The 24,385-nt window shown below is 37.0% G+C and overlaps 1 protein-coding gene across 5 annotated transcripts in view; it reads left to right on the forward strand.

Annotated features, from left to right (window-relative positions):
• Window positions 1-24,385, forward strand: part of LOC119526838 (E3 ubiquitin-protein ligase TRIM33) — a 142,580-nt gene extending 118,195 nt beyond the window's left edge. For 2 of the 5 annotated variants that reach the window (XM_037826307.1, XM_037826308.1), the window contains exons 14-20: window positions 13,320-13,479; window positions 14,643-14,992; window positions 16,949-17,072; window positions 18,710-18,784; window positions 20,505-20,657; window positions 22,130-22,180; window positions 22,259-24,385. In XM_037826307.1, coding sequence (XP_037682235.1) covers window positions 13,320-13,479; window positions 14,643-14,992; window positions 16,949-17,072; window positions 18,710-18,784; window positions 20,505-20,657; window positions 22,130-22,180; window positions 22,259-22,471 — 1,126 coding nt within the window. In that variant the 3' untranslated portion in view covers window positions 22,472-24,385. Of the gene's footprint in view, window positions 1-13,319; window positions 13,480-14,642; window positions 14,993-16,948; window positions 17,073-18,709; window positions 18,785-20,504; window positions 20,658-22,116; window positions 22,181-22,258 lie in introns of all 5 variants that reach the window. The other 3 variants (XM_037826309.1, XM_037826310.1, XM_037826311.1) reach the window with 2 other exon arrangements.

The raw sequence follows: 24,385 nt of genomic DNA on the forward strand, positions 1-24,385 counted from the left end.
CCCTATTTTTCTACTCATCCATCCATAAACTAGACAAAGTGGAGTGTGGTCCTTATGGCTTTCCCAATCCCCTTGTCACCCCTCATAAGCTACATTTTTATACAACTGTCTTCGAGATTCATGGGTTCTGGGTTGTAGTTTGATAGTTTCAGGTATCCACCACCAGCTACCCCAATTCTTTAGAACCTAAAAAGGGTTGTCTAAAGTGTGCGTAAGAGTGCCCACCAGAGTGACCTCTCGGCTCGTTTTGGAATCTCTCTGCCACTGAAGCTTATTTCATTTCCTTTCACATCCCCCTTTTGGTCAAGAAGATGTTCTCCGTCCCACGATGCCGGGTCTACATTCCTCCCCGGGAGTCATATTCCACGTTGCCAGGGAGATTCACTCCCCTGGGTGTCTGATCCCACGCAAGGGGGAGGGCAGTGATTTCACCTTTCAAGTTGGCTTAGCCAGAGAGAGAGGGCCACATCTGAGCAACAAAGAGGCATTCAGGAGGAGACTCTTACGCACAGATATAGGGAGGCCTAGCCTCTCCTTTGCAGCAACCGTCTTCCCAAGGGTAAAACTTATGGTAGAGGGCTCAACCCATCAAACCACCAGTCCCCTATGTCTGTGGTCATGTTAGCAACCATGGAGGTGGGGTAGGCAAATACCCCTGCATTCTCCACAGGCTCCTCAAGGGGGCATTACATCTTTTTTTTTTTTTCCTTGTATTTCTTTTCTTTTTTTTTTTTTTTAACTTTCCCTTCTTTTTTAAATCAACTGTATGAAAAAAAAGTTAAAAAGAAAACAAACATACAATAACAGAACATTTCAAAGAGACCATAACAAGGGAGTAAGAAAAAGACAACTAACCTAAGATAACTGCTTAACTTCCAACATGTTCCTACTTTACCCCAAGAAAGTTACATAATATAGCAACATTTCTGTGAACTTGTTCCTACTATATCCATCAGAAATTAACAGACCATAGTCATTTCTGGGCATCCCCAGAACGTTAGCTTATCTGTTCTTCTTGGATTATTGTTCCTCCTTCCTTAATTGCTCTCTACTGCTAGTTCCCCTACATTCTACATTATAAACCATTTGTTTTACATTTTTCAAAGTTCACATTAGTGGTAGCATATAATATTTCTCTTTTTGTGCCTGGCTTATTTCGCTCAGCATTATGTCTTCAAGGTTCATCCATCTTGTCATATGTTTCACCAGATCGTTCCTTCTTACTGCCACGTAGTATTCCATCGTGTGTATATACCACATTTTATTTATCCACTCATCTGTTGAAGGACATTTGGGTTGTTTCCATCTCTTGGCAATTGTGAATAATGCTGCTATGAACATTGGCGTGCAGATATCTGTTCGTGTCACAGCTTTCTGACCTTCCAGGTATATACCGAGAAGTGCAATCGCTGGATCGAAGGGTAACTCTATATCTAGTTTTCTAAGGAACTGCCAGACTGACTTCCAGAGTGGCTGAACCATTATACAGTCCCACCAACAATGAATAAGAGTTCCAATTTCTCCACATCCCCTCCAGCATTTGTAGTTTCCTGTTTGTTTAATGGCAGCCATTCTAACCGGTGTTAGATGGTATCTCATTGTGGTCTTAATTTGCATCTCTCTAATAGCTAGTGAAGCTGAACATTTTTTCATGTGTTTCTTGGCCATTTGTATTTCCTCTTCAGAGAACTGTCTTTTCATATCTTTTGCCCATTTTATAATTGGGCTGTCTGTACTATTGTCATTGAGTTGTAGGATTTCTTTGTATATGCAAGATATCAGTCTTTTGTCAGATACATGGTTTCCAAAAATTTTTTCCCATTGAGTTGGCTGCCTCTTTACCTTTTTGAGAAATTCCTTTGAGGTGCAGAAACTTCTAAGCTTGAGGAGTTCCCATTTATCTATTTTCTCTTTTGTTGCTTGTGCTTTGGGTGTAAAGTCTAGGAAGTGGCCGCCTAATACAAGGTCTTGAAGATGTTTTCCTACATTATCTTCTAGGAGTTTTATGGTACTTTCTTTTATATTGAGATCTTTGGTCCATTTTGAGTTAATTTTTGTGTAGGGGGTGAGGTAGGGGTCCTCTTTCATTCTTTTGGATATGGATATCCAACTCTCCCAGCCCCATTTGTTGAAAAGACCATTATGGCTCAGTTCAGTGACTTTGGGGGCCTTATCAAAGATCAGTCGGCCATAGATCTGAGGGTCTATCTCTGAATTCTCAATTCGATTCCATTGATCTATATGTCTATCTTTGTGCCAGTACCATGCTGTTTTGGCAACTGTGGCTTTATAATAAGCTTCAAAGTCAGGGAGTGTAAGTCCTCCCACTTCGTTTTTCTTTTTTAGAGTGTCTTTAGCAATTCGAGGCATCTTCCCTTTCCAAATAAATTTGATAGCTAGCTTTTCCAAGTCTGCAAAGTAGGTTGTTGGAATTTTGATTGGGATTGCATTGAATCTGTAGATGAGTTTGGGTAGAATTGACATCTTAATGACATTTAGCCTTCCTATCCATGAACATGGAATATTTTTCCATCTTTTAAGGTCCCCTTCTATTTCTTTTAGTAGAGTTATGTAGTTTTCTTTGTATAGGTCTTTTACATCTTTGGTTAAGTTGATTCCTAGGTACTTGATTTTTTTAGTTGCTATTGAAAATGGTATCTTTTTCTTGAGTGTCTCTTCAGTTTGTTCATTTCTAGCATATAGAAACATTACTGACTTATGTGCATTAATCTTGTATCCCGCTACTTTGCTAAATTTGTTTATTAGCTCTAGTAGGTATATCGTTGATTTCTCAGGGTTTTCTAGATATAAGATCATATCATCTGCAAACAATGACAGTTTTACTTCTTCTTTTCCAATTTGGATGCCTTTTATTTCTTTGTCTTGCCGGATTGCCCTGGCTAGCACTTCCAGCACAATGTTGAATAACAGTGGTGACAGCGGGCATCCTTGTCTTGTTCCTGATCTTAGAGGGAAGGCTTTCAGTCTCTCACCATTGAGTACTATGCTAGCTGTGGGTTTTTCATATATGCTCTTTATCATGTTGAGGAAGTTTCCTTCAATTCCTACCTTTTGAAGTGTTTTTATCAAAAAGGGATGTTGGATTTTGTCAAATGCTTTTTCAGCATCTATTGAGATGATCAATTGATTTTTCCCTTTTGACTTGTTAATGTGTTGTAATACATTGATTGTTTTTCTTATGTTGAACCATCCTTGCATGCCTGGAATGAACCCCACTTGGTCATGGTGTATGATTTTTTTAATGTGTCTTTGGATTCGATTTGCAAGTATTTTGTTGAGGATTTTTGCATCTATATTCATTAGGGAGATTGGCCGGTAGTTTTCGTTTTTTGTAGCATCTTTGCCTTGTTTTGGTATTAGATTGATGTTAGCTTCATAAAATGAGTTAGGTAGTGTTCCATTTTCTTCAATGTTTTGAAAGAGTTTGAGTAAGATTGGTGTCAGTTCTTTCTGGAAAGTTTGGTAGAATTCCCCTGTGAAGCCATCTGGCCCTGGGCATTTATTTGTGGGAAGATTTTTGATGACTGATTGGATCTCTGCTTGTGATGGGTTGATTGAGGTCTTCTATTTCTTCTCTGGTCAGTCTAGGTTGTTCATATGTTTCCAGGAAATTGTCCATTTCTTCTACATTATCCAGTTTGTTGCCATACAGTTGTTCATAGTATCCTCTTATAATTTTTTTAATTTCTTCAGGATCTGCAGTTATGTCACCTTTTTCATTCATTATTTTGTTTATATGGGTCTTCTCTCTTTTTGATTTTGTCAGTCTAGCTAGGGGCTTGTCAATCTTGTTGATCTTCTCAAAGAACCAACTTTTGGTGATATTTATCCTCTCTATTGTTTTTTTGTTCTGTATGTCATTTATTTCTGCTTTAATCCTTGTTATTTCTTTTCTTCTACTTGGTTTAGGATTGGTTTGCTGTTCATTTTCTAGCTTCTTCAGTTGATCCATTAGTTCTTTGATTTTGGCTCTTTCTTCCTTTTTAATATATGCGTTTAGTGCTATAAATTTCCCCCTTAGCACTGCTTTTGCTGCATCCCATAGGTTTTGGTATGTTGTGTTCTCATTTTCATTCGTCTCTATATATTTAGCAATTTCTCTTGCTATTTCTTCTTTAACCCACTGATTGTTTAGGAGTGTGTTGTTTAACCTCCAGGTATTTGTGAATTTTCTAAGTCTCTGATGGTTATTGACTTCTAATTGTATTCCATTGTGGTCAGAGAATGTGCTTTGAATGATTTCAGTCTTTTTAAATTTATTGAGGCTTGTTTTATGTCCCAGCATATGATCTATTCTGGAGAAAGTTCCATGAGCACTAGAAAAGTATGTGTATCCTGGTGATTTGGGATGTAATGTCCTGTATATGTCTGTTAAATCTAATTCATTTATCAGATTGTTTAGGTTTTCAATTTCCTTATTGGTCTTCTGTCTGGTTGATCTATTTATAGGAGAGAGTGATGTGTTGAAGTCTCCCACAATTATTGTGGAAACATCAATTGCTTCCTTTAGTTTTTCCAGTGTTTCTCTCATGTATTTTGTGGCACCTTGATTGGGTGCATAGACATTTACGATTGTTATTTCTTCTTGCTGAATTGCCCCTTTTATTAGTATGTAGTGGCCTTCTTTGTCTCTCAAAACATCCCTGCATTTGAAGTCTATTTTATCTGAGATTAATATTGCTACATCTGCTTTCTTTTGGCTGTGGCTTGCATGAAATATTTTTTTCCATCCTTTCACTTTCAGTTTCTTTGTGTCCCTGTGTCTAAGATGAGTCTCTTGTATGCAACATATTAATGGTTCATTTTTTTTGATCCATTCTGTGAATCTATATCTTTTAATTGGGGAGTTTAATCCATTTACATTCAACGTTAAAACCGTGAAGGCATTTCTTGAATCGGCCATCTTATCCTTTGGTTTATGTTTGCCATATTTTTCCCTCTCTCTATTAATATCCTTTATTGTACCCATACCTAATCTCTTTAGTACTGAACCTTTCTCCAAGTCTCTCTGTCCTGTCTTTCTTTCTCTGTCTGTAGGGCTCCTTTAGTATCTCCAGTAGGGCAGGTCTCTTGTTAGCAAATTCTCTCAGCATTTGTTTGTCTGTGAAAAATTTAAGCTCTCCCTCAAATTTGAAGGAGAGCTTTGCTGGATAAAGTATTCTTGGCTGGAAATTTTTCTCACTCAGAATTTTAAATATATCGTGCCACTGCCTTCTTGCCTCCATGGTGGCTGCTGAGTAGTCACTACTTAGTCTTATGCTGTTTCCTTTGTATGTGGTGAATTGCTTTTCTCTTGCTGCTTTCAGAACTTGCTCCTTCTCTTCTGTGTTTGACAGTGTGATCAGTATATGTCTCGGAGTGGGTTTATTTGGATTTATTCTATTTGGAGTTCGCTGAGCATTTATGATTTGTGTATTTATGTTGTTTAGAAGATTTGGGAAGTTTTCCCCAACAATTTCTTTGAATACTCTTCCTAGACCTTTACCCTTTTCTTCCCCTTCTGGGACACCAATGAGTCTTATATTTGGACGTTTCATATTATCTATCATATCCCTGAGGTCCATTTCGATTTTTTCAATTTTTTTCCCCATTCTTTCTTTTATGCTTTCATTTTCCATTCTGTCATCTTCCAGGTCACTGATTCGTTGTTCAATTTCCTCTAGTCTTGTACTATGAGTGTCCAGAATCTTTTTAATTTGGTCAACAGTTTCTTTAATTTCCATAAGATCATCCATTTTTTTATTTAGTCTTGCAATGTCTTCTTTATGCTCTTCTAGAGTCTTCTTGATTTCCTTCATATCCCGTACTATGGTCTCATTGTTCATCTTTAGTTCTTTGAGTAGCTGCTCTAGGTGCTGTGTCTCTTCTGGTCTTTTGATTTGGGTGCTTGGGCTTGGGTTATCCATATCGTCTGGTTTTTTCATATGCTTTATAATTTTCTGTTGTTTTTGGCCTTGTGGCATTTGCTGAACTTGATAGGGTTCTTTTAGGGTTTGTAGACCAATTGAAGTCCTTATCTCTAATTTATCAGATCTACAGCTTCGTGGAGTACACTTTCTCTAACTAACCAGCAGGTGGCGTCCACGAGCCACCTGTTCTCCACAAGCCAGTTCTCCCCTGCTTAGCCTTTTTTTTGGTGAGTGGGGGAGTGAGTCTTGTGGGGCCCAATTGGTGTACCAAGCTTGCGTGTGTAGTTGGTGTTGCCTGCCCTGTATGTGGGGCGTGTTTCTGGGCAGTCGGGGAGGAGGGGTGGCCCTAACAATCAAATCTCCCTGATGATCCTAGAGTTTTAAAGCTGCTGCAATAGTCTAATCCTTCAGTTCAGTCCTGCCACAGTTTGTCTCTGCCACTGACCCACAAGTCTTTCGTATTAGCATATGGCTCCTGAGACTTGCAAGTGGGCCCCACTTCCAGGCCGTGCACCCCGGGTCCTCTGTTGAGGGATGACTGTGCTATGTCACAGGTGAGTGCCGTCCCCCCAGGGCAGTTCTGGGCTGCTGGGCTGTGTAGGGAGACTCCCAGTCTGCTCAAATGATGGCTGAATGGGCCTTTGTTAATTCACACTGCTCCACCTTCCCAGCTCTGGGACAATCAGCTGAGGTTGCAGGGAAGGCTAATGTCCACGCCCAGTTTTGTGGTGTGTGCCTGTTATTTGAAGCACTTCCGTCACACTGGGTTGTCTGGGGCAGCTCTGGGCTATGGGGCTGGCGATGGGCAGGAGTGTTTCCTGTCCACCAGGATGGTGGCTGTGAGCGGACACCCCCCTTTTCTTGGGAAGTTGTGGTGTTTAGTGAATTTTCTCAGCCACTGGATTATTGCCTTTTGTCTCAGAGCTCTCTTAGTTCTGCTCTTGACTTGACCTGCCCAAATTGCAAGTCTTTGAAGCTTTCTGCATTGGGCTTCTTAGAGTAATTGTTTTAGAAAAAGGAAAAAGGATTAAAAAAAAAACGGGCCCTCCTCAGAGATCTAATGGGTTATTGAAATGCTAATAGACAAAGCAACCAGGGCCATTAAGGAAAGGTCCACAGGGCAGAGAGATCAGCTTGTCTTCGGGATTTGCATATGCGCCTCAAGGCCTGAGCTCCGCCCTTCCCCTTTCTGTGTTCACCAGAACTCCAAAAATCCTCTGCTTTTATTTTGGAGTTTTTCGTGTTATTTTTTTTTTTTCTATGCCTGTCTCCTCTCTGCTGGGCTGGCAGCTCTCAGATTCTCTGGTGTCTGGTCTCAGTCTATCTATGGTTGGAGTTTGAATCAGTAGAATGAGTTTCCGAGAAGGGCTACCACTGCAGTTCTCCCTTCTCCTTCCCAGAGCTGGCAGCCCCTCCTCCCACGGGACTGAGCCTGGCAGGGAGGGGCGCGGGTCCCCTGGCCGCAAAAACTTACAGATTTCGCTGATCTCAGCAGTTCGACATTTTCATGAGTGTTGTATGAAGTATGCCCAAAGACAGATTTCTCTGTGGTGTCCAGTCCACGCAGTTCCTGGCTTTTTACCTACTTTCCTGGAGGAGTAACTAAAACTTACAGCTCACCAGTCTGCCATCTTGCCCCGCCTCCTCCCTTTATTTTCATAATAATGAATTGGTTCCTAGCCCCTCCAAAGGTGATCATTGCATTTTTTTTATCTTTATGAATGCATATATTTAAACATTTTATCTGTTTTTGTTTGTGTTTTCTTTCTTTTTTTTTTTTTTTTTGACGATAACTTCCATTTATTGAGGCCTTTGTTTGTGCCTGGGCAGCGTATGTATGTTGTCTCACTCTTCTTTATAACAATTCCACAAGGTGTAGGAACTATTATGATGATCAGATGAAGAAGCTGAGGCTCAGATAGATTAAGCAACTTGTCCAAGAACACACAGTTAGAAAATAGCAGCGCTGGGTATTAACTGGTAATGCTGGAATATGATCACTGGACCAGCAGCAATACCTAAGAACATGCTAGAAATTCAAATTTAGGGTGTCACCTCAGACCAAATGAATCAGAAACTCTGGAAGTGGGGCCCAGCAATCTGTTTTTTTTTTAATTTAGTTTTATTGAAATTGTTTACATACCATACAATCATCCAAAGATCCAAAGTGCACAATCAGTTGTCCATGGTACCATCATACAGCTGTGCATCCATCACCACAATTAATTTTTTTTCAATTTTTAGAACATTTTCATTATTCCATAAAAGAAATAGAGACAAGAAAAGAAAACTCAAATCCCCCATGCTCCTAACCACCTCCCCTCCATTATTGACTCATAGTATTGGTATAGTACATTTGCTACTATTGATGAAAGAATGTTAAGGTACTACTAACTGTGGTACATAGTTTGCAATAGGTATATTTTTTTCCTATATACCCCTCTATTATTAACTTCTAGTTATAGTGGCATACATTTGTTCTAGTTCATGAAAGAGATTTCTAATGTTTGTACAGTTAATCACAGACATTGTCCACCACAAGATTCACTGTTCTATATATTCCCATCTTTTAACCTTCAACTGTCCTTCTGGTGACATACATGAGTCTAAGCTTCCCCTTTCCACCACATTCGCACACCATTTAGCACTGTTAATTATTCTCACAATAACGTGCTACAGTCACCTCTGCCCGTTTCCAAACACTTAAGTTCAAACTAGTTAAATATTCTGCTTATAATAAGCAACTATTCCCCATTCTTTAGCCCCATCCTATATCCTGGTGACTTACATTTCATGTCTATAAGTTTACATGTTATAATTAGTTCATTTCAGTGAGACCACACAATATTTGTCCTTATGTGTCTGGCTTATTTCACACAATATAGTGCCCTCAAGATTTCTTCATAAACCTGTTTTTTTTTTTTGTTTTTTGTTTTTTTTAAAGACTATTTTGTTCACCCACCATACATTCTGTCCTAAGTAAACAAGTGATGGTTTCCTGTATAACCACATATTTATGCATTCACCACCATCACCAGTATCTATAAAAGGACATCTCCATTTCCACAAAGAAGGAGGAAGAGTCAAAGAAGGTAAAGAGACAAAAGAAAAAGAAAGAAAAAAAATGATAGCTAAAAAGCAACAAAAGGAAAAATAGAATTAAACTAAAGTAGAATAGAGTCAGACAAGATCACCAATGCCAAGAATGCTATAGCCCTCCCTTATGGTCCCCTCTTATAGGCATTTAGCTTTGGTATATTGCTTTTGTTACATTAAAGGAAGCATAATACAAAGTTTCTATTAACTATAGTCTCCAGTTTGCATTGATTGTATTTTTTTCCCCAATAACCACCCCATTTTTAACACCTTGCAAGGTTGACATTTGTTTGTTCTCCCTCATGTAAAAACATATTTGTGCATTTTATGACAATTGTTGAGCAATCTAGGTTTTACTGAGTTATCCCAGTCTTTATCTTTCCTCTTTCCTTCTGGTGTCCCACATGCTCCTAGCCTTCCTCTTTCAACCATACTCACAGTCATCTTTGTTCAGTGTACTTACGTTGCTGTGCTACCGTCACCCAAAATTATGTTCCAGACCTCTCACTCCTGTCTTTTCCTATCTGTCTGTAGTTTTTCCTTTACTGTTTCCTGTAGAGCAGGTATCTTGTTCACAAACTCTCTCATTGTCTGTTTGTCAGAGAATATTTTGAACTCTCCCTCATATTTGAAGGATAGTTTTGCTGGATATAGGGTTCTTGGTTGGCAGTTTTTGTCTTTCCGTATATATATCACCCCACTTCCTTCTTGCCTCCATGGTTTCTACTGAGAAATCTGCACATAGTCTTATCAGGCTTCCTTTGTATGTGATGGATCGCTTTTCTCTTGCTGCTTTCAGGATTCTTTGTCTTTGATGTTTGATAATTTGATTATTAAGTGCCTTGGCGTAGGTCTGTTCAGATCTGTTCTGTTTGGGGTACGCTGCGCTTCTTGGCTCTGTAATTTTATGTCTTTTGTAAGAGATGGGAAATTTTCGTTGATTATTTCCTCTATTATTGCTTCTGCCCCTTTATTGCTTCTCTTATCCTTCTGGGATACCCGTGACACATATATTCATGCGCTTCATGTTGTCATTCAGTTTCCTGAGATGTTGCTCATGTTTTTCCATTCTTTTCCCTATCTATTCTTTTTGTTGTTGTTGTTGTTGTTGTTGTTGTTGTTGTTGTTGTTGTTGTTGTTGTTGTTGTTGTTGTTTTGTTTTGGTTTGGTTTTTTTTTAATCTTCATTTTATTGAGATATATCCACATACCATGCAGTCATACAAAACAAATCGTACATTCGATTGTTCACAGTACCATTACGTAGTTGTACATTCATCACCAAAATCAATCCCTGACACCTTCATTAGCACACACACAAAAATAACAAGAATAATAATTAAAGTAAAAAAGAGCAATTGAAGTAAAAAAGAACACTGGGTACCTTTGTCTGTTTGTTTGTTTGTTTCCTTCCCCTATTTTTCTACTCATCCATCCATAAATTAGACGAAGGGGAGTGTGGTCCTTATGGCTTTCCCAATCCCATTGTCACCCCTCATAAGCTACATTTTTATACAATTGTCTTCGAGATTCATGGGTTCTGGGTTGTAGTTTAATAGTTTCAGGTATCTACCACCAGCTACCCCAATTCTTTAGAACCTAAAAAGGGTTGTCTAAATTGTGCATAAGAGTGCCCACCAGAGTGACCTCTCGGCTCCTTTTGGAATCTCTCTGCTACTGAAGCTTATTTCATTTCCTTTCACATCCCCCTTTTGGTCAAGATGTTCTCCGTCCCACGATGCCAGGTCTACATTCCTCCCCGGGAGTCATATCCTATCTGTTCTTTTGTGTGTAGGCTTTCAGATGCCTTGTTCTCCAGTTCCTGAGTGTTTTCTTCTGCCTCTTGAGATCTGCTCTTGTATGTTTTCATTGTGTTTTTCACCTGTTGTATTGTGCCTTTCATTACCATAGATTCTGCCAGTTCTTTCAAACTTTCGATTTCTACCTTATGTGCACCCAATGTTTTCTTTATAGCCTTCATCTCTTGCCATATCTTCCCTGAACTCGTAGATTTGGTTTTTGATTTTATTTAGCATGTTTCTTCGAAAATCTTTAATTGATTGTTTCATTATAGAGAAACAGTGTGTCAACTGTATCTTGATTGAGGGTAAGTTTGTTCCTTTGGGCCATATCTTCGTTTTTCCTAGTGTAGTTTGTAGTTTTCTGTTGTCTAGGCATCTTGAACTGGTTCATATCTCAGAATAGGGTTATATTCAGTTTCAAGTCTCCCTAAGGATGTGTCTTAGAGATTGACAGACTTTCCTGTGAGGTCTTTAGCTGCTGTGCTTTCCCTAACCTGCCCAGCAGGTGGTGCCCATCAACTTGTCACTCCTGACTGGTGTAAGGAGGTGTGGTCCCTTTAGTTTCTGTTTTGGCTGTTTTCCCCCAGGCTCTGGAGTCTGAGTTCTGAAGGGAAGGCCAGCACTAGAGCTGGGCCCTACCTCCTTCCTATTAGGAAAGATACACCCTCTTGGGAGTTATCTTCTTCATATGAATAGCTCCTTTGTCTCTCTGACTCTGTTATCTCCACCCCTGTCTGGGTCAGAGTGCTGTGAACTGAAAATGGCTGAGGCTCTCTCCAGTGAGCCATTCAGGTTTAGAGACATAAAAAGGGAAAGAAAGGCCCCCTTTCAGAGCCAGTCCATGGCCCCCCCGGTTTTGCCCATTGGCCAAAGATAGCACCTGGTCTTCTGGGGTCCCTTTCCTGGGACACAGGAGTTTTCTGGCTCTTTAAGGTCAGTTGTTACTAAAAGTCTCTGTCTGCTTATTAGGGGATTGTCTGTGTTTGTAGCTTGTATTCAGTAGTCCAAATTTGTTAATGAAAACCCCGGTTGGAGCTGGGCTGAGCTATATTCACTTGCTCTGGGACTGCTGGTTTCTTCCACAGTGAGGTTTTGCAGTTCAGCTTGCCATGGAGGAAGGGGGCTCCCAGCATGGTTCCACAGTTTTTGCTTAGATATTTTATGCTGCAGTTTCAGCCATTCCACCCATTCCAGGTTGGTATACAATGTGTGGACAGTCACAGTTGTCCCCCAGCAGTTATTCCAGATTATTTACTAGTTGTTCCTAGTTGTTTATTAGTTGCTCCAGGGGACTAACTAAATTCCACCCCTTTCTGTGCAGCCATCTTACCCCTCCTCCAACATTTTATCTCTTAATGCATTATAAATGTTATTTTTTTGATGCTTACATGGTTCCATCATTGGTCTGTCAGAGCTTCTTTAAATTTACGCCTTAGTTCTTTTGAAACAGCCCCAGTAATCTTTGAAAGCTTCCTTGTTTTCTTGTATGAAAAGATGTTCTGGGTTCATCTTGTACATTTCCTACCTCAGGCCTGGAATCAGCCATTTCTGCATGACATCCTGGTTATGTTAGTGGGGAAATGGTGTTTGGCAGGAATCTTGTGGGTGCTAGGGACACTCATTGCTATTGAGCTGGTCATTGTTTCTAGTGCTTTTCTGTGGACAGAGCTAAAAATAGGGTATGGGTATTTGTTTTAAGGTAAAATACAGTAAATGTTGGCTCTCTTTTACTCTTTTCTAATTTAAATAATTTAGTACAATGTAAGGAAGATTTTAATAAAGAATTTTAAATGAATGTTTTTGCTTATGTGTGCATTCTGAACTACTGCCATACATATTTGACCTTTTAATTATACTTCAGATAAATAATCAGTATCTTTAGAAGAAAAGTACAAATTGAATAGAAAAAGTATCCATTCTTAGTAGCACTAGTCTTACCAGTTATTCCCTTTTCTTGACAGTGACTTTGCTTTGTGCTGTAGATAGAACTGATAAGTCATGTACCTGTTCTCTTCTTCTATTATAACACTAAAATAAGGTTGTTCCATGTTGCTTGCTGTTTGTTGCTGCCTTTCTCCAGTGCCTCAAACCCCAAACCCAAAATAGTCTTTCGTTGGATGAAGTTTCAAAAATCACTGTTACTGGTATAATCCTTAGATGTTTCAGGGTAGAGAAAAGTTGAAAACTACTTTTAAAAAGGGAAGTAGTCATTGACAGTCTACACTACTAGTCTGGGAAAATGACTGTTTACTAGACTCCTTAACTGGTGTACTGTAAATGCCTCAAACCATAAAATGTGTTTTTAAGGTCTTTTGAAAGTTTGATCTACGTTTTTAGAGTTTGAAGCTAAGCTTATACCATACTCTTCACTACATCATGAAGTATCCTCATATTCTATAAGGTTATAAATCCTCTTGACTTAAATGAACCTACTTTTTTATGTACACCATTAAATCAAACACATGTGACCTTTATTTGTTGTTTTTTATTAGCTGCGGGTCATCAGGAAGAACAGCTGAGAAGACAAGTCTTAGTTTCAAATCTGATCAAGTGAAAGTCAAGCAAGAACCTGGGACTGAAGATGAAATATGTAGTTTTTCAGGAGCTGTGAAACAAGAAAAGACAGAGGATGGCAGAAGGAGTGCTTGCATGGTAAGTACTTACTGGTATTCAAGGATTTCAGAGGTTGCTTCACTGATTCTTCCATCTCTGAATGTGTGAGACCGAATAGTGATTTTAGGGACATTTATTCTTGAAATTTCATGCCTGGTGCAAGCCAAATATCCCTTTTTCTAGCTCAACTTTTTTTGTGTGTGTAAGAGTCAGCTGCAATTAGTAAGAAATAATAGACGTAATTGTATTATGGACTAATTTGAAATTGTCTTTGAGTTTGTAAAGTATTTTGGCCATGATGCTAAACTGGGTTCTATTTTGTTCTGTGTTCATTAATCATCCTAATAATCACATTGAATTTCAGGCCAAAGAAGATCCTTGGCTATTGTCCTGAACCTGTGAGCTCAGTATCAAGATTGCTTAGTTGAAGTTGTTTAATGATCAAAGTTTTGTGGTGAGAAGATTGCTTTTAGGTTTATGCATTATTAACTATTCTAGAGTTCCTCAGCTGGAACATTTTATTATTTTTATAATTTAGAATGATGGAAGGCCTAAGCCCCTATTTGCTTGAAAATTTCAGTCTTGTTTTTCCCTTTCTGCCCAGGCTTATGCCTCACTTTCTACATGGTTGGCATATAGGAATTTCAACTCAGTATATTAAGTATATTCAACTCAGTATATATTTAGAGAGCTGGAGACAATAAATTTAAATTTGGGTTTGGAGCAGTGTCACCTCTTCATCCAGAACTTGGTTTGCAGAGTACCTCCATAAAAACTGGGTGGAAAAGGGTGGTGAAGGATTTCTTTTACATATTCACAATCTTCCTACATTAATAGAATGATAGGTGGGCCGAAGAATATTTCAGAAGGCTTCTCAAAAGCTGTGCAGTAGATTCTGGTGTGAAAAATAGTGGACCAGAGTTAACTCTCTGTAGGAAAAGTATAACCCTATGCTTACCGCCCAATCAGTGTGCTTAAGAGTTTAATTAATATTATCTGAGAGAACTGGGCATCTAAAATCATGTATTAACATGCCAGAATAATTTTGGGGTTATTTTCACTCCTTTATGTCACTAATGTAATTTACAAAATAATTTTTAAATTATATGTTTTGACATAGCTTTTAAATGCACACGCACCATGTACACATTGCATACAGTAAGGATTAAATGACTTTTCAAGGATTTGTTGTTCTCTTTTAGTTGAGCAGTCCTGAGAGTAGCTTGACACCACCTCTCTCAACCAACCTGCATCTAGAGAGTGAGTTGGATGCATTAACAAGCCTGGAAAATCATGTGAAAACTGAACCTACGGATATGAGTGAAAGCTGTAAACAGACAGGGCTCAGCACCCTTGTTAATGGAAAGTCCCCAGTTCGAAGTCTCATGCACAGGTCAGCAAGGATTGGAGGAGATGGCAGCAGCAAAGATGATGATCCAAATGAAGACTGGTGTGCTGTCTGCCAAAATGGAGGGGATCTCTTGTGCTGTGAAAAATGTCCAAAGGTCTTTCATCTAACTTGTCATGTTCCAACACTTCTTAGCTTTCCAAGGTACAGTGAAATAGTTGACTTTTTTGGTTTAATTTTATAAGCTCAAAAAAATAGCAAAAAGTTGTTCAGGGCAGATGGCCTTCTTAACCAAGGAAACAGGGAGCCTATTTCAGAGAAACGTAACAGCTGAATAATGAAAGTTCAAGATCTAAGTGGTGTGTTAGTGATAATAGACTTTATTTCCTGGCCTTCAGTTTATTCTCGGTGTAAACAAACTAGATAAAACTCTATGAGGTGAAACGGTTTGGGATGTTGCAAAAAGTTAGTTTATTTATTCCTGAAACTGAATTTTTGAAACATATATTGCCATCAATCTTAATAGAGTCTACAGTAATGATTTGATTTGTGAATACCATTCAGTTTGATGCAGCTCTATTGGGTCTACCCGCAATTTACTTTTTTAAAGTTTGAAAGCTCTCGAAAGACATTTTAAAGAAAAAATAGTTCATACAAACACCTTCAAACTCTTAGAATTGTTAGTTTCTTTTTTCAATTTTAGATAAGTGAAAAGAAATTGGGGGAAGATATGAGCATTATCTCAGACTGACCCAGTGATAGCTAAAGATGGTTTCAGGCATTAAAACATTCGTTGGTGAACACCCAGGATGAGCTAGTGATGCCAGCTAATAAAGTAGAGCAAGTGTACTGGGCTGGGTTAGGAAACCTGTATTCTTCAGTGAACTGACTTTTCAGGGATCAGTTTCTGTATCTAAAATGGATTGGAAGACCTCTAGTTCCCTTCCAGTTAGCATTTTACAATTTACACTCATGTTAATCTCTCATATCCGGTTGATCTCAGAGACCATAAAATAGTGTAGTCATATTTCTTTCTTAACCCCACCCTCCTCACTGCCACCCCACTCCCCCACCCTCCATTTTTTTTTAAATGAAAGTAAACCAGTGTTTACTTTCATATAAAAAAATGTTCTTGGGAGAAAATCCAGCTCTTTCTGCCCATTGATTAAAAAATTCACATTTCCACAGATTCCTGAGAAGCAGGGATTTTAATTGAATAATGCTGTCCTTTTAAAAAGAGTCAATCTCTTGGGTTAGAAAATTGGTGGTTATATAAACAATGAAAGAATGTTTTTCTGAAGTATTTCAGTTCCTACTTAGGAGGTATAGGCATTCATCAGGGATAAAATGGTGGCCTTCTTTTTCTTTACTCTTTTAGAAAAGTATTGAAATTTTAGTCTTGAAATGAAGACTTTTCATATTTTTCTTTTCTTTGGGTAGTGACATCTGCTGGAATGTCAGGATTTTGCCACTAGTGTTTTCTCTTAAAGGCAGAATGCTTTGGAAGAACTTGCAAACTGTCAACACAGATGGAGATTAGGTAGTACTGTGCCTAGGATGGATGGATGGATGGATAGAAGATGAATTAATCATTTTAAAGTTTATATTGGGATAGGAATCCTTATGTAAACAAATTATAGAGACTTTGGAGTGTTAGGTAGAAGGGTGCTCACAGTTGTGTGTATATGTGTGTATTTTAGGGTTTTGACTGCTCATGAAAAACTAATTGTTTTACTTTTGCCGCGTTTAATGCATTTCAAAAGAGTACAAGAGTACTACCTGAGGAACTCCAAATTCTGTACTCTTATTTGTGAATATTGGGTGCATGTGATATTAATTTTGGGGTCTGCGAGAATTGGTCTTATGCCACAAGTACTGAGCATCAACTTTGTGCTAGGAAGAGACCCCTTTTTAATGAGAGATGCCATTTTTGTAATGCTTTCCAGGAGGTAAGCATTTGAAGGATGATCAGGGGAAGTTCTAGGAAATTTTTATCATGCAACTTCACCTTGTGAAATTTGACAAAAATAGAATATCCTCTCTCTTCCCAAACCTGGAAACTAAAGAAAACAAACTAGAGACTCCCTTCTAGGGCACTAGCTTCTCTGGTGCAGGCTTCATTATATAATTATGTAGACTAATTACCTATTCCCATTTTAGTGGGGACTGGATATGCACATTTTGCAGAGATATTGGGAAACCAGAAGTTGAATATGACTGTGATAATTTGCAGCATAGTAAGAAGGGGAAAACTGCACAGGGTTTAAGCCCAGTGGACCAAAGGGTAAGTATCAATCATTATTTTTTTATGAATATTGTAGGTCTCTGCCTATATATCATATTTTTTTTAGTGTAATGTATGTGTAACCTGATACATTTTCATTGTTTAATCTCACCATCTGATGGTATGGTGTGCCGATGTCTGTTGAGATCTATCTCTTAGCCTTGAGCTACAGACTCTTGTATCCAGCTTCCTCAAACTTATATCCCAACCAAAATCTTGACTTCTGATCTTCCTCCTCCATCAAAAAGTAAAACCAAACAACAAAAGAAAACAAATAAAAACATACTTCTCCCCCAGTCTTCCCCATCATAAATTGCACCACCATTCATCCCTGTTGTACAACCCAGAAACCTATTAGAAAAGAATCAAGAATGACTATCATACCAGTGATTCTTACTTCCCCAACATTATCATTCTAGGCAGTTATCATAATTTATCATCTGGACTTTAGAGAGTGCTCTTTTTTAAAATGTGTAAACGAGTCTATCACTACATTGCTTAAAATTCTCCAGTAGCTTCCCATCGTATTTTAAAACATAATCCAGAATTCTCTTAATTCACTCAGATTTGTGCTGAAATGTTATCTCCTCAGAGAGGCTTTTCTTAGCCACCTATCTAAAATAAATGTTTACTTGTTAGACTTCAAGGACTTTATACTCTCATAGGCGAGACTGTCTGTCTTGTTCACAACTCTTTAGAGTGCATAGAATATCCTCAGGAAATAATTGTTGAATGAATGAATGCCCAAGCTAGACTGCAACCAGAATTTTAAGCTTAGAATTTACATGAATGTGTTTGTGTATCTGTGTGTATTTGTATTGATTAGTTATAAAAATTTGGCCATTATTTATTCTGGAGGCATTTTTCTGAAATTAGGTAAATGAAAAATTCTGTAGAGATTTAAATTAAAATGATTTTTCATGAGAAAGTAGTAGTCTGACCTTCAGACACAAAATATCTTTCACTTAGTTCTGTGGTCATCAGAGTTATGCTTGGCTCTAATCTGGTGTATACATTTGCAATAGCTTTTCTCCATTATCTATTAAGTGAAGATACGTGCTTAGGATACGCTTAGGATTAAGAAATTAAGCAAATGGAACACTATAAATGTGAAATGCATTTCAGTTTAGTTCTGATTGTATAAAAATTCTAGAATTGAATTGAGAAGACATGGAGAGTTTTTATTTAATTTTGAACTTGAGTAGAATCATTTGAAGGCAGGGAGTAATAACATTTGTCCTGCCTGCCTCAGGCAATTCATTATGAGCAACAGTGATAATTTATAGATTGCCAGGTGCTTTTGCACAAAGTGCTCTGTGTTGCTCGTAAGACTCCTTTCCATTTGTATAACTAATCAAGAGTTAATAGTAGGTAAATTATTTTTCAGGTTAGAATAAAAGCAGTCTATCTTTGGTAAGTTCACTTAAACTTGTCTTACTTGAAGTAGGACAGAAGGTAGTGTCAAGTAAATGGGAAGCAAGGTGGTTTTCTTTGAGTACATGTATTTAGCTATAACCAGTGTATAGCAGGTATATGTTCACTTCATTATGTTAATACTTGATAAGTGATATAAATTCTCAAGAATATCTTATTACAGGGAAAAATTATTTCACTTGTTTTCCTTTTCTTTGGGCCAGAAATGTGAACGTCTTCTGCTTTATCTCTATTGCCATGAATTAAGTATTGAATTTCAGGAGCCAGTTCCTGCTTCGGTGAGTTGTCTACCCTAGTACTTTCCTGGTGTAATATTTAAGAGTATGGGCTCTGGCCTCAGTCTACTTGTCTTAAAACTCAGACTTCTTGAGTAAGCACCTCAACCACTCTGAGACTTAGTTTTCTTTTCTAATACTATTTATCTCATTAGATTTCTCTGAGAATTATATAAGAAAACCTGTGTAAAGTGTTTAGCATACTAACTGATAATATAACAAGCACTTATGATTAATCAGAAATTTTATTAGGACTGGATGGAAGTGAGATTCATTTGTTAAAATTTGTTTTTAAGGATTTTGTTGCTAACTTAATAAGTTAATTTCCATGTCCTCTTTTACCTTTAAGATGGCTGTAGGGCAAACAGGTATCACAGAAAGAATATTGAACTAGGAGTCAGAAGACTTGACTTCTGCTCTTTAGTTCTGCTATTTACCAACTTTATAACTTTGGAGAAATTACATAATTTTCTACCTTTTTTATTTTTAACTGTAAAGTGGCCGTATTGGACTAAATTATTTCTCAGGTGCCAATTCTGTGACTATAGGCTGTATACCTTGTGGAGAAAACAGTCTTTATGTAAGTATGAATTTGAATAAAAGTGTAAAATTGAATCTTTCACACTAGCTCTGCCTTCATAAGCCCTCTTATATGCATAGTAAAGATTGAGAAAAGACGAGAAATTTTGCATGGCAGTGCTTTTTATTTTTTTGTAAGGAGACTTTTGTAAGGAATAAAGGCTCTAAAATCCTACAATAAAAGTATGACTAGAGGTTCTCAGTACCTCATAAGTGAGATGAGAATATGCTACACACATTTTATTTACTAGCCCATCAGTTGTTGAGTAGGGTATTATTGAATACCAGAGCTGTTATAGAATATTACATTGTAGTAAATGTGTTTACTGGGTAGGCTGAGAAAAGAATTTTAAAACACAAATGGTTTAGACACAGTGATGTTTTGCACAGACAACAATCATCTGATTATAGAAAGTTCTGTCTGATATTCAAGTTCAGGGAATTGACAGTAGAACATGATTTTCAAATGTTTTCTTTTCACGCACTATTTAAATTGCTTCTCTGTTAAATTGTGTCCCAAGGATAGAAGCTTTTTGCCAAGGGAGGGGCCAAAACTCCCCAGCATGATCAGTAAATTGTTAATAAAAATTTTACTTGTGTTGTTATGACAATCTTTCTCTCTCTGTTGCAAGGTCCATGGTTCTCTATGATACAAATTTATCCTCTATATCATAACATTCATATATTTTGTAATTTTTGGCTCCCTCCTTCTTTTTCTTCTTCCTGCTTCCTACTTCCTTCTCCCTTCTCCTTCCTTCTCTTCCTCCTCCTCCTCTTCTTTTTCTTCCTATCATCTTCTTCAACTCCTCAGTGATGATTATAAATTCTGGTGAGCCAAATATGGCTGTAAGGCTAGTGATAGCTGATTATTTTTTTCCCAAACCTACTTATCGTTAAAGATAGGACTTTGGGGACTTCCTTTAGCAATGAAGATTTGCACATAAAGATACTCTGAGTCAGATCTGATTTTCATATATGATTGAGGCAGATTTAAAGTACATTCACTATACCCAAAATTTGCACGCAACTTCCTCAATAATAATACAATTTTTTTTCTAAAATTAATATGCTGTGCATTTTCAAATTAAATAATTTGGCATTTTTTGAGAATTATTATCCTTATTTGTTTATTTATTTATTTTAGATACCAAACTACTATAAAATTATAAAGAAACCAATGGATTTATCCACCGTGAAAAAGAAGCTTCAGAAAAAACATTCCCAACACTACCAAATCCCAGATGACTTTGTGGCTGATGTCCGTTTGATCTTCAAGAACTGTGAAAGGTTTAATGAAGTATGTTAGCTTCTAAGCTATAGAGTCTTGGATTGTTAGTTTTTGTTTGTTTGCTTGTTTTTTTTGTGTTTTTTTTAGTTTTGTTCTACCAAAGGATTTTTCTAATTTGATTTTGAAGCTTTCTTTTTTTGCTTCAGTCCTGTCAAAGTAAAATTTGATTGTGTCCACAGCTCCAAAGAAGGAACTTTTGCCATGTATAACTTGGAGTATGTACTCAAATATAATACATTAAAATATCATTGAATAGCCTTTCATGAACAAGTTGAGGGTTGGGATAAGTATGGAAAGTTTATAGTTAGTTATATTTTGTGGGAAATGATTATAAAAAGACTGCATTTTGGGTACATTTAGGAAAGGCTCTGGTTATATCTGTACCCATGTCCTTGGATTTTATTACTATTGATCATATAAATGTAGAACCTTAAATTCACAAACTAATGTCTGGTGGCTTATCATGGCTTATAGCCCAAAGTGTATAATGTTGAGTTTTCTGAGCTCAGCAATGTGACTTTCATTAACTTTGGTTGTGTATTTTTTTTGTGGATAAGGGTGAGCTATTCCATACCTTGAGAAGATATATGGTAGATACCTCTTTCAGGAAAATTATTTTTATTATCTTTGGGATAAAGTCAAGGCTCTTATTATTAAGAAAAATGATTTATTTATTTTAGATACCAAACTACTCAGACTTTATTATAGAAGAAAATAAATTTGGATGAGAAGCCACAAAATATTTAAAAAATAATTTAATACCCAAACTCTCTTTATTGCTGATGGAATTTGGGTGCCAGATGACTATTAATGAAATAAAATCCACATTGACTCACTTAGTGTGTGCCCAGAAAAAAAACTAACCACCTTTGTAGCAAACTTCGAAGGACAGCAATAGAGAATATAGTATAAGCTCACTAATCTGAATTTAAATTTGAAAGGACATTCCTAAATTTTTTGTCTTATTTTTTAATGGAGTTAGATTATTTTCATATGCATTTGCTTTCATGAACTATAGCTGTCATTTGCTAAGAAGCAGCCCCATTTTACTTGCTTTAGTAAGAGTTAAATAATTTATGATTAATATTGACATACAGATAGAATTGTGATTGTGTTTTGTTGGGTGTTTTACAGTATTTGGAAAATTTCTTATATCATTTGTTTCACAAATATTTTTCTCTTAAGTAGATTGAAGAACTCAGACCAATTCCTTTACAGATTGACCTCACTATTTCAGCATTTAAGGCAATTTTTAAGGTTTCTCAGTAGCTTTAGTAACAGCTTTGTAAAGAAAATGGTTTCATGTTCTTTAGAATTTTAGAAAGCATTTAATCTGGTCATAGCAATCTGGTCATAGTTAATCTGGTCATAGTAGTTCTCCCTAGTATGGCCGACTTTTGTCGCCAATCCTTTGCAGTCTCATAACTTTAGAAAGGATTATAATTTCCCTTTTTTTTTTTTGACTCTGGTATCCTTTTTAGATGATGAAAGTTGTTCAAGTTTATGCAGAAACACAAGAGATTAATTTGAAGGTAAGCTTTTCAGACCATGCAAACTTGGTGAAGGAATATGCATTACCAACAGGTGAATATTCCTATTTTTGCTTGCAGGCTGATTCAGAAGTAGCTCAGGCAGGGAAAGCAGTTGCATTGTACTTTGAAGATAAACTCACAGAGATCTACTCAGACAGGACCTTCGCACCTTTGCCAGAGTTTGAGCAGGAAGAGGATGATGGTGAGGTAACTGAGGACTCTGATGAAGACTTTATACAACCCCGCAGAAAACGCCTAAAGTCAGATGAGAGACCAGTACATATAAAGTAAAATGACATGGACTTAAATCAGTTCTTACAGAAAGAAAGAAAACAAAAAACTTTTATTTAAGTGTTGCTGGAATATCCTGCCTACAGTGGCGACCTCCTTAAAGAAGCTGATACCTTTTACACAGTGTTAGATTGAAATAATGGACAGAAAACACATTCTTGTCAAAAAAGGGGGAGAGAACTCTATTTGCAATTTTAAAAGTAACCTGAAAGAAAAAGTGAAATGATTTGAAGATTCTTGTTACTAAAGAGGGTGGAAGAGGATGGTTCTCTCGTTGTTACCAGAGATGGGCAAATGTTAATGATCATGTGGTATTGATCAGTGCAGGAAACTGAGTGTACAAGTCAATACACGAGGGTCATGTCGCTTGATAAATTGTCTCTTCAGACTAAAGCACACACACTTATTAAAACAAGTTTTATGCCTTTCCCTCCACTCACATGCATAATAGGTTTTCTAGTTAAAATAAAAGTAGCTCAGATTCCACTTCAGTGTCAGTTTAGACATGCATTGAAATATGCTGTAATTTTTTTTTTTCCTTCTCATTTTGATGCTATTGGGCCTAAGTTTTTGTATTGGTTTAAATAACTCAATAGTAGTTTTATTTTCTACTCATACTTAGGGTCTAAAAACTCAGACCATTAATCATCATTTAGTCAATTTTAACAGTCTACTGAAGAGGTTGTCAAGTGAAGAGGAAATAAATACGGTAACTTTTCAGTAGTGGATCATGTACTTTTATAATAGTCATTTGCAGAAAATGCTTCACATAATTGCACTTCCAAATCAAATTATTCCCTTGAAAAGCAGAATGTTTATTTCAAAATTAATCTAGTTTTCTGTACATTTATATTTGATTAAGAACATGACAACTGGCTCTTATCCAGTCTTCCTTCATATCAGTTTTCTGATAGACCACTATTGGCAAGCAGTAATCTGTCAACTACCAAATGTGTAAAATTTTCTGTATTTCACTTTGTCTTATTTGTAAATAGTGAACTAAAACTTCTGGCAGATCAGCAACATTTGCTGAGCCTGTTTTTTAAGCTAATGTGTATTCTTACTGATGTTCCTATCAAGAAAGGATTTGTAATATATGCTGTCTATTTCTGATGTTCACATTCATATTTTGAGGTTCTATCTTATTTTAATAGAGAACAGACTTCTCAAAAAAAAAAATCTTCCAAAGCATCTTATTATTGGAATATCAAAATATTGAAATAAACCCGGTGGGGTTAGATTACTCATCTGTCCACCAAGTGGGACATTTGCATGGACTTGGGGGCTTAAAGGACTTAGAAGACCTGAAAGTAAATCCTGAAAATGAGCCAATCCCCACTTGAATGGTTACTGGAGTAAACCCACCTCTACTACCCTGATTTCAGCACCTGAGGCATATAAATCAACTTGGCTCTGTTACATTTTTCTTCTCTTCATTTGTGATGCTCAGATCCAAGATGTGTGTTCTAGACTATGTACAGGCTTCTCTTTTGTTGGATTAAAATTATAGTCCTGCTTTTGTATGGACACATTAGAATATAAAGTGACCAAAATAGAAGAGCCATTAGATATTTTTCAGATGTCAGCAGATTTGTGGCAAATCATTTGCCTTTTTAAAAATTCCACTTAAGCAATTCAGACTACTCAGAAAAGAAAATTATTTGACATAACTGTCTAAGAGGTAAATATTTTTTAGTGCGTATTGAATGAAATAAAGTGCTCTACAGAAATCATTCTACAGATTCCTTTGGGTTGTTTTCTTTTTTTAACAAGGGGTGGGGGCGAACAGGAATATGATTCAGGCCTTCTGATGGTATATTTAAATGGTGTTTATGATTATTGTTGATTTATTTTATTTCAGGCCTACTTCAGTTCCTCTTTCAGTTTGTTACGAATTAAACTTCAAATAATATA

Source organism: Choloepus didactylus, chromosome 2 (assembly GCF_015220235.1).
Source record: "Choloepus didactylus isolate mChoDid1 chromosome 2, mChoDid1.pri, whole genome shotgun sequence".
In the NCBI taxonomy this organism is placed as follows: Eukaryota; Metazoa; Chordata; class Mammalia; order Pilosa; family Megalonychidae; genus Choloepus; species Choloepus didactylus.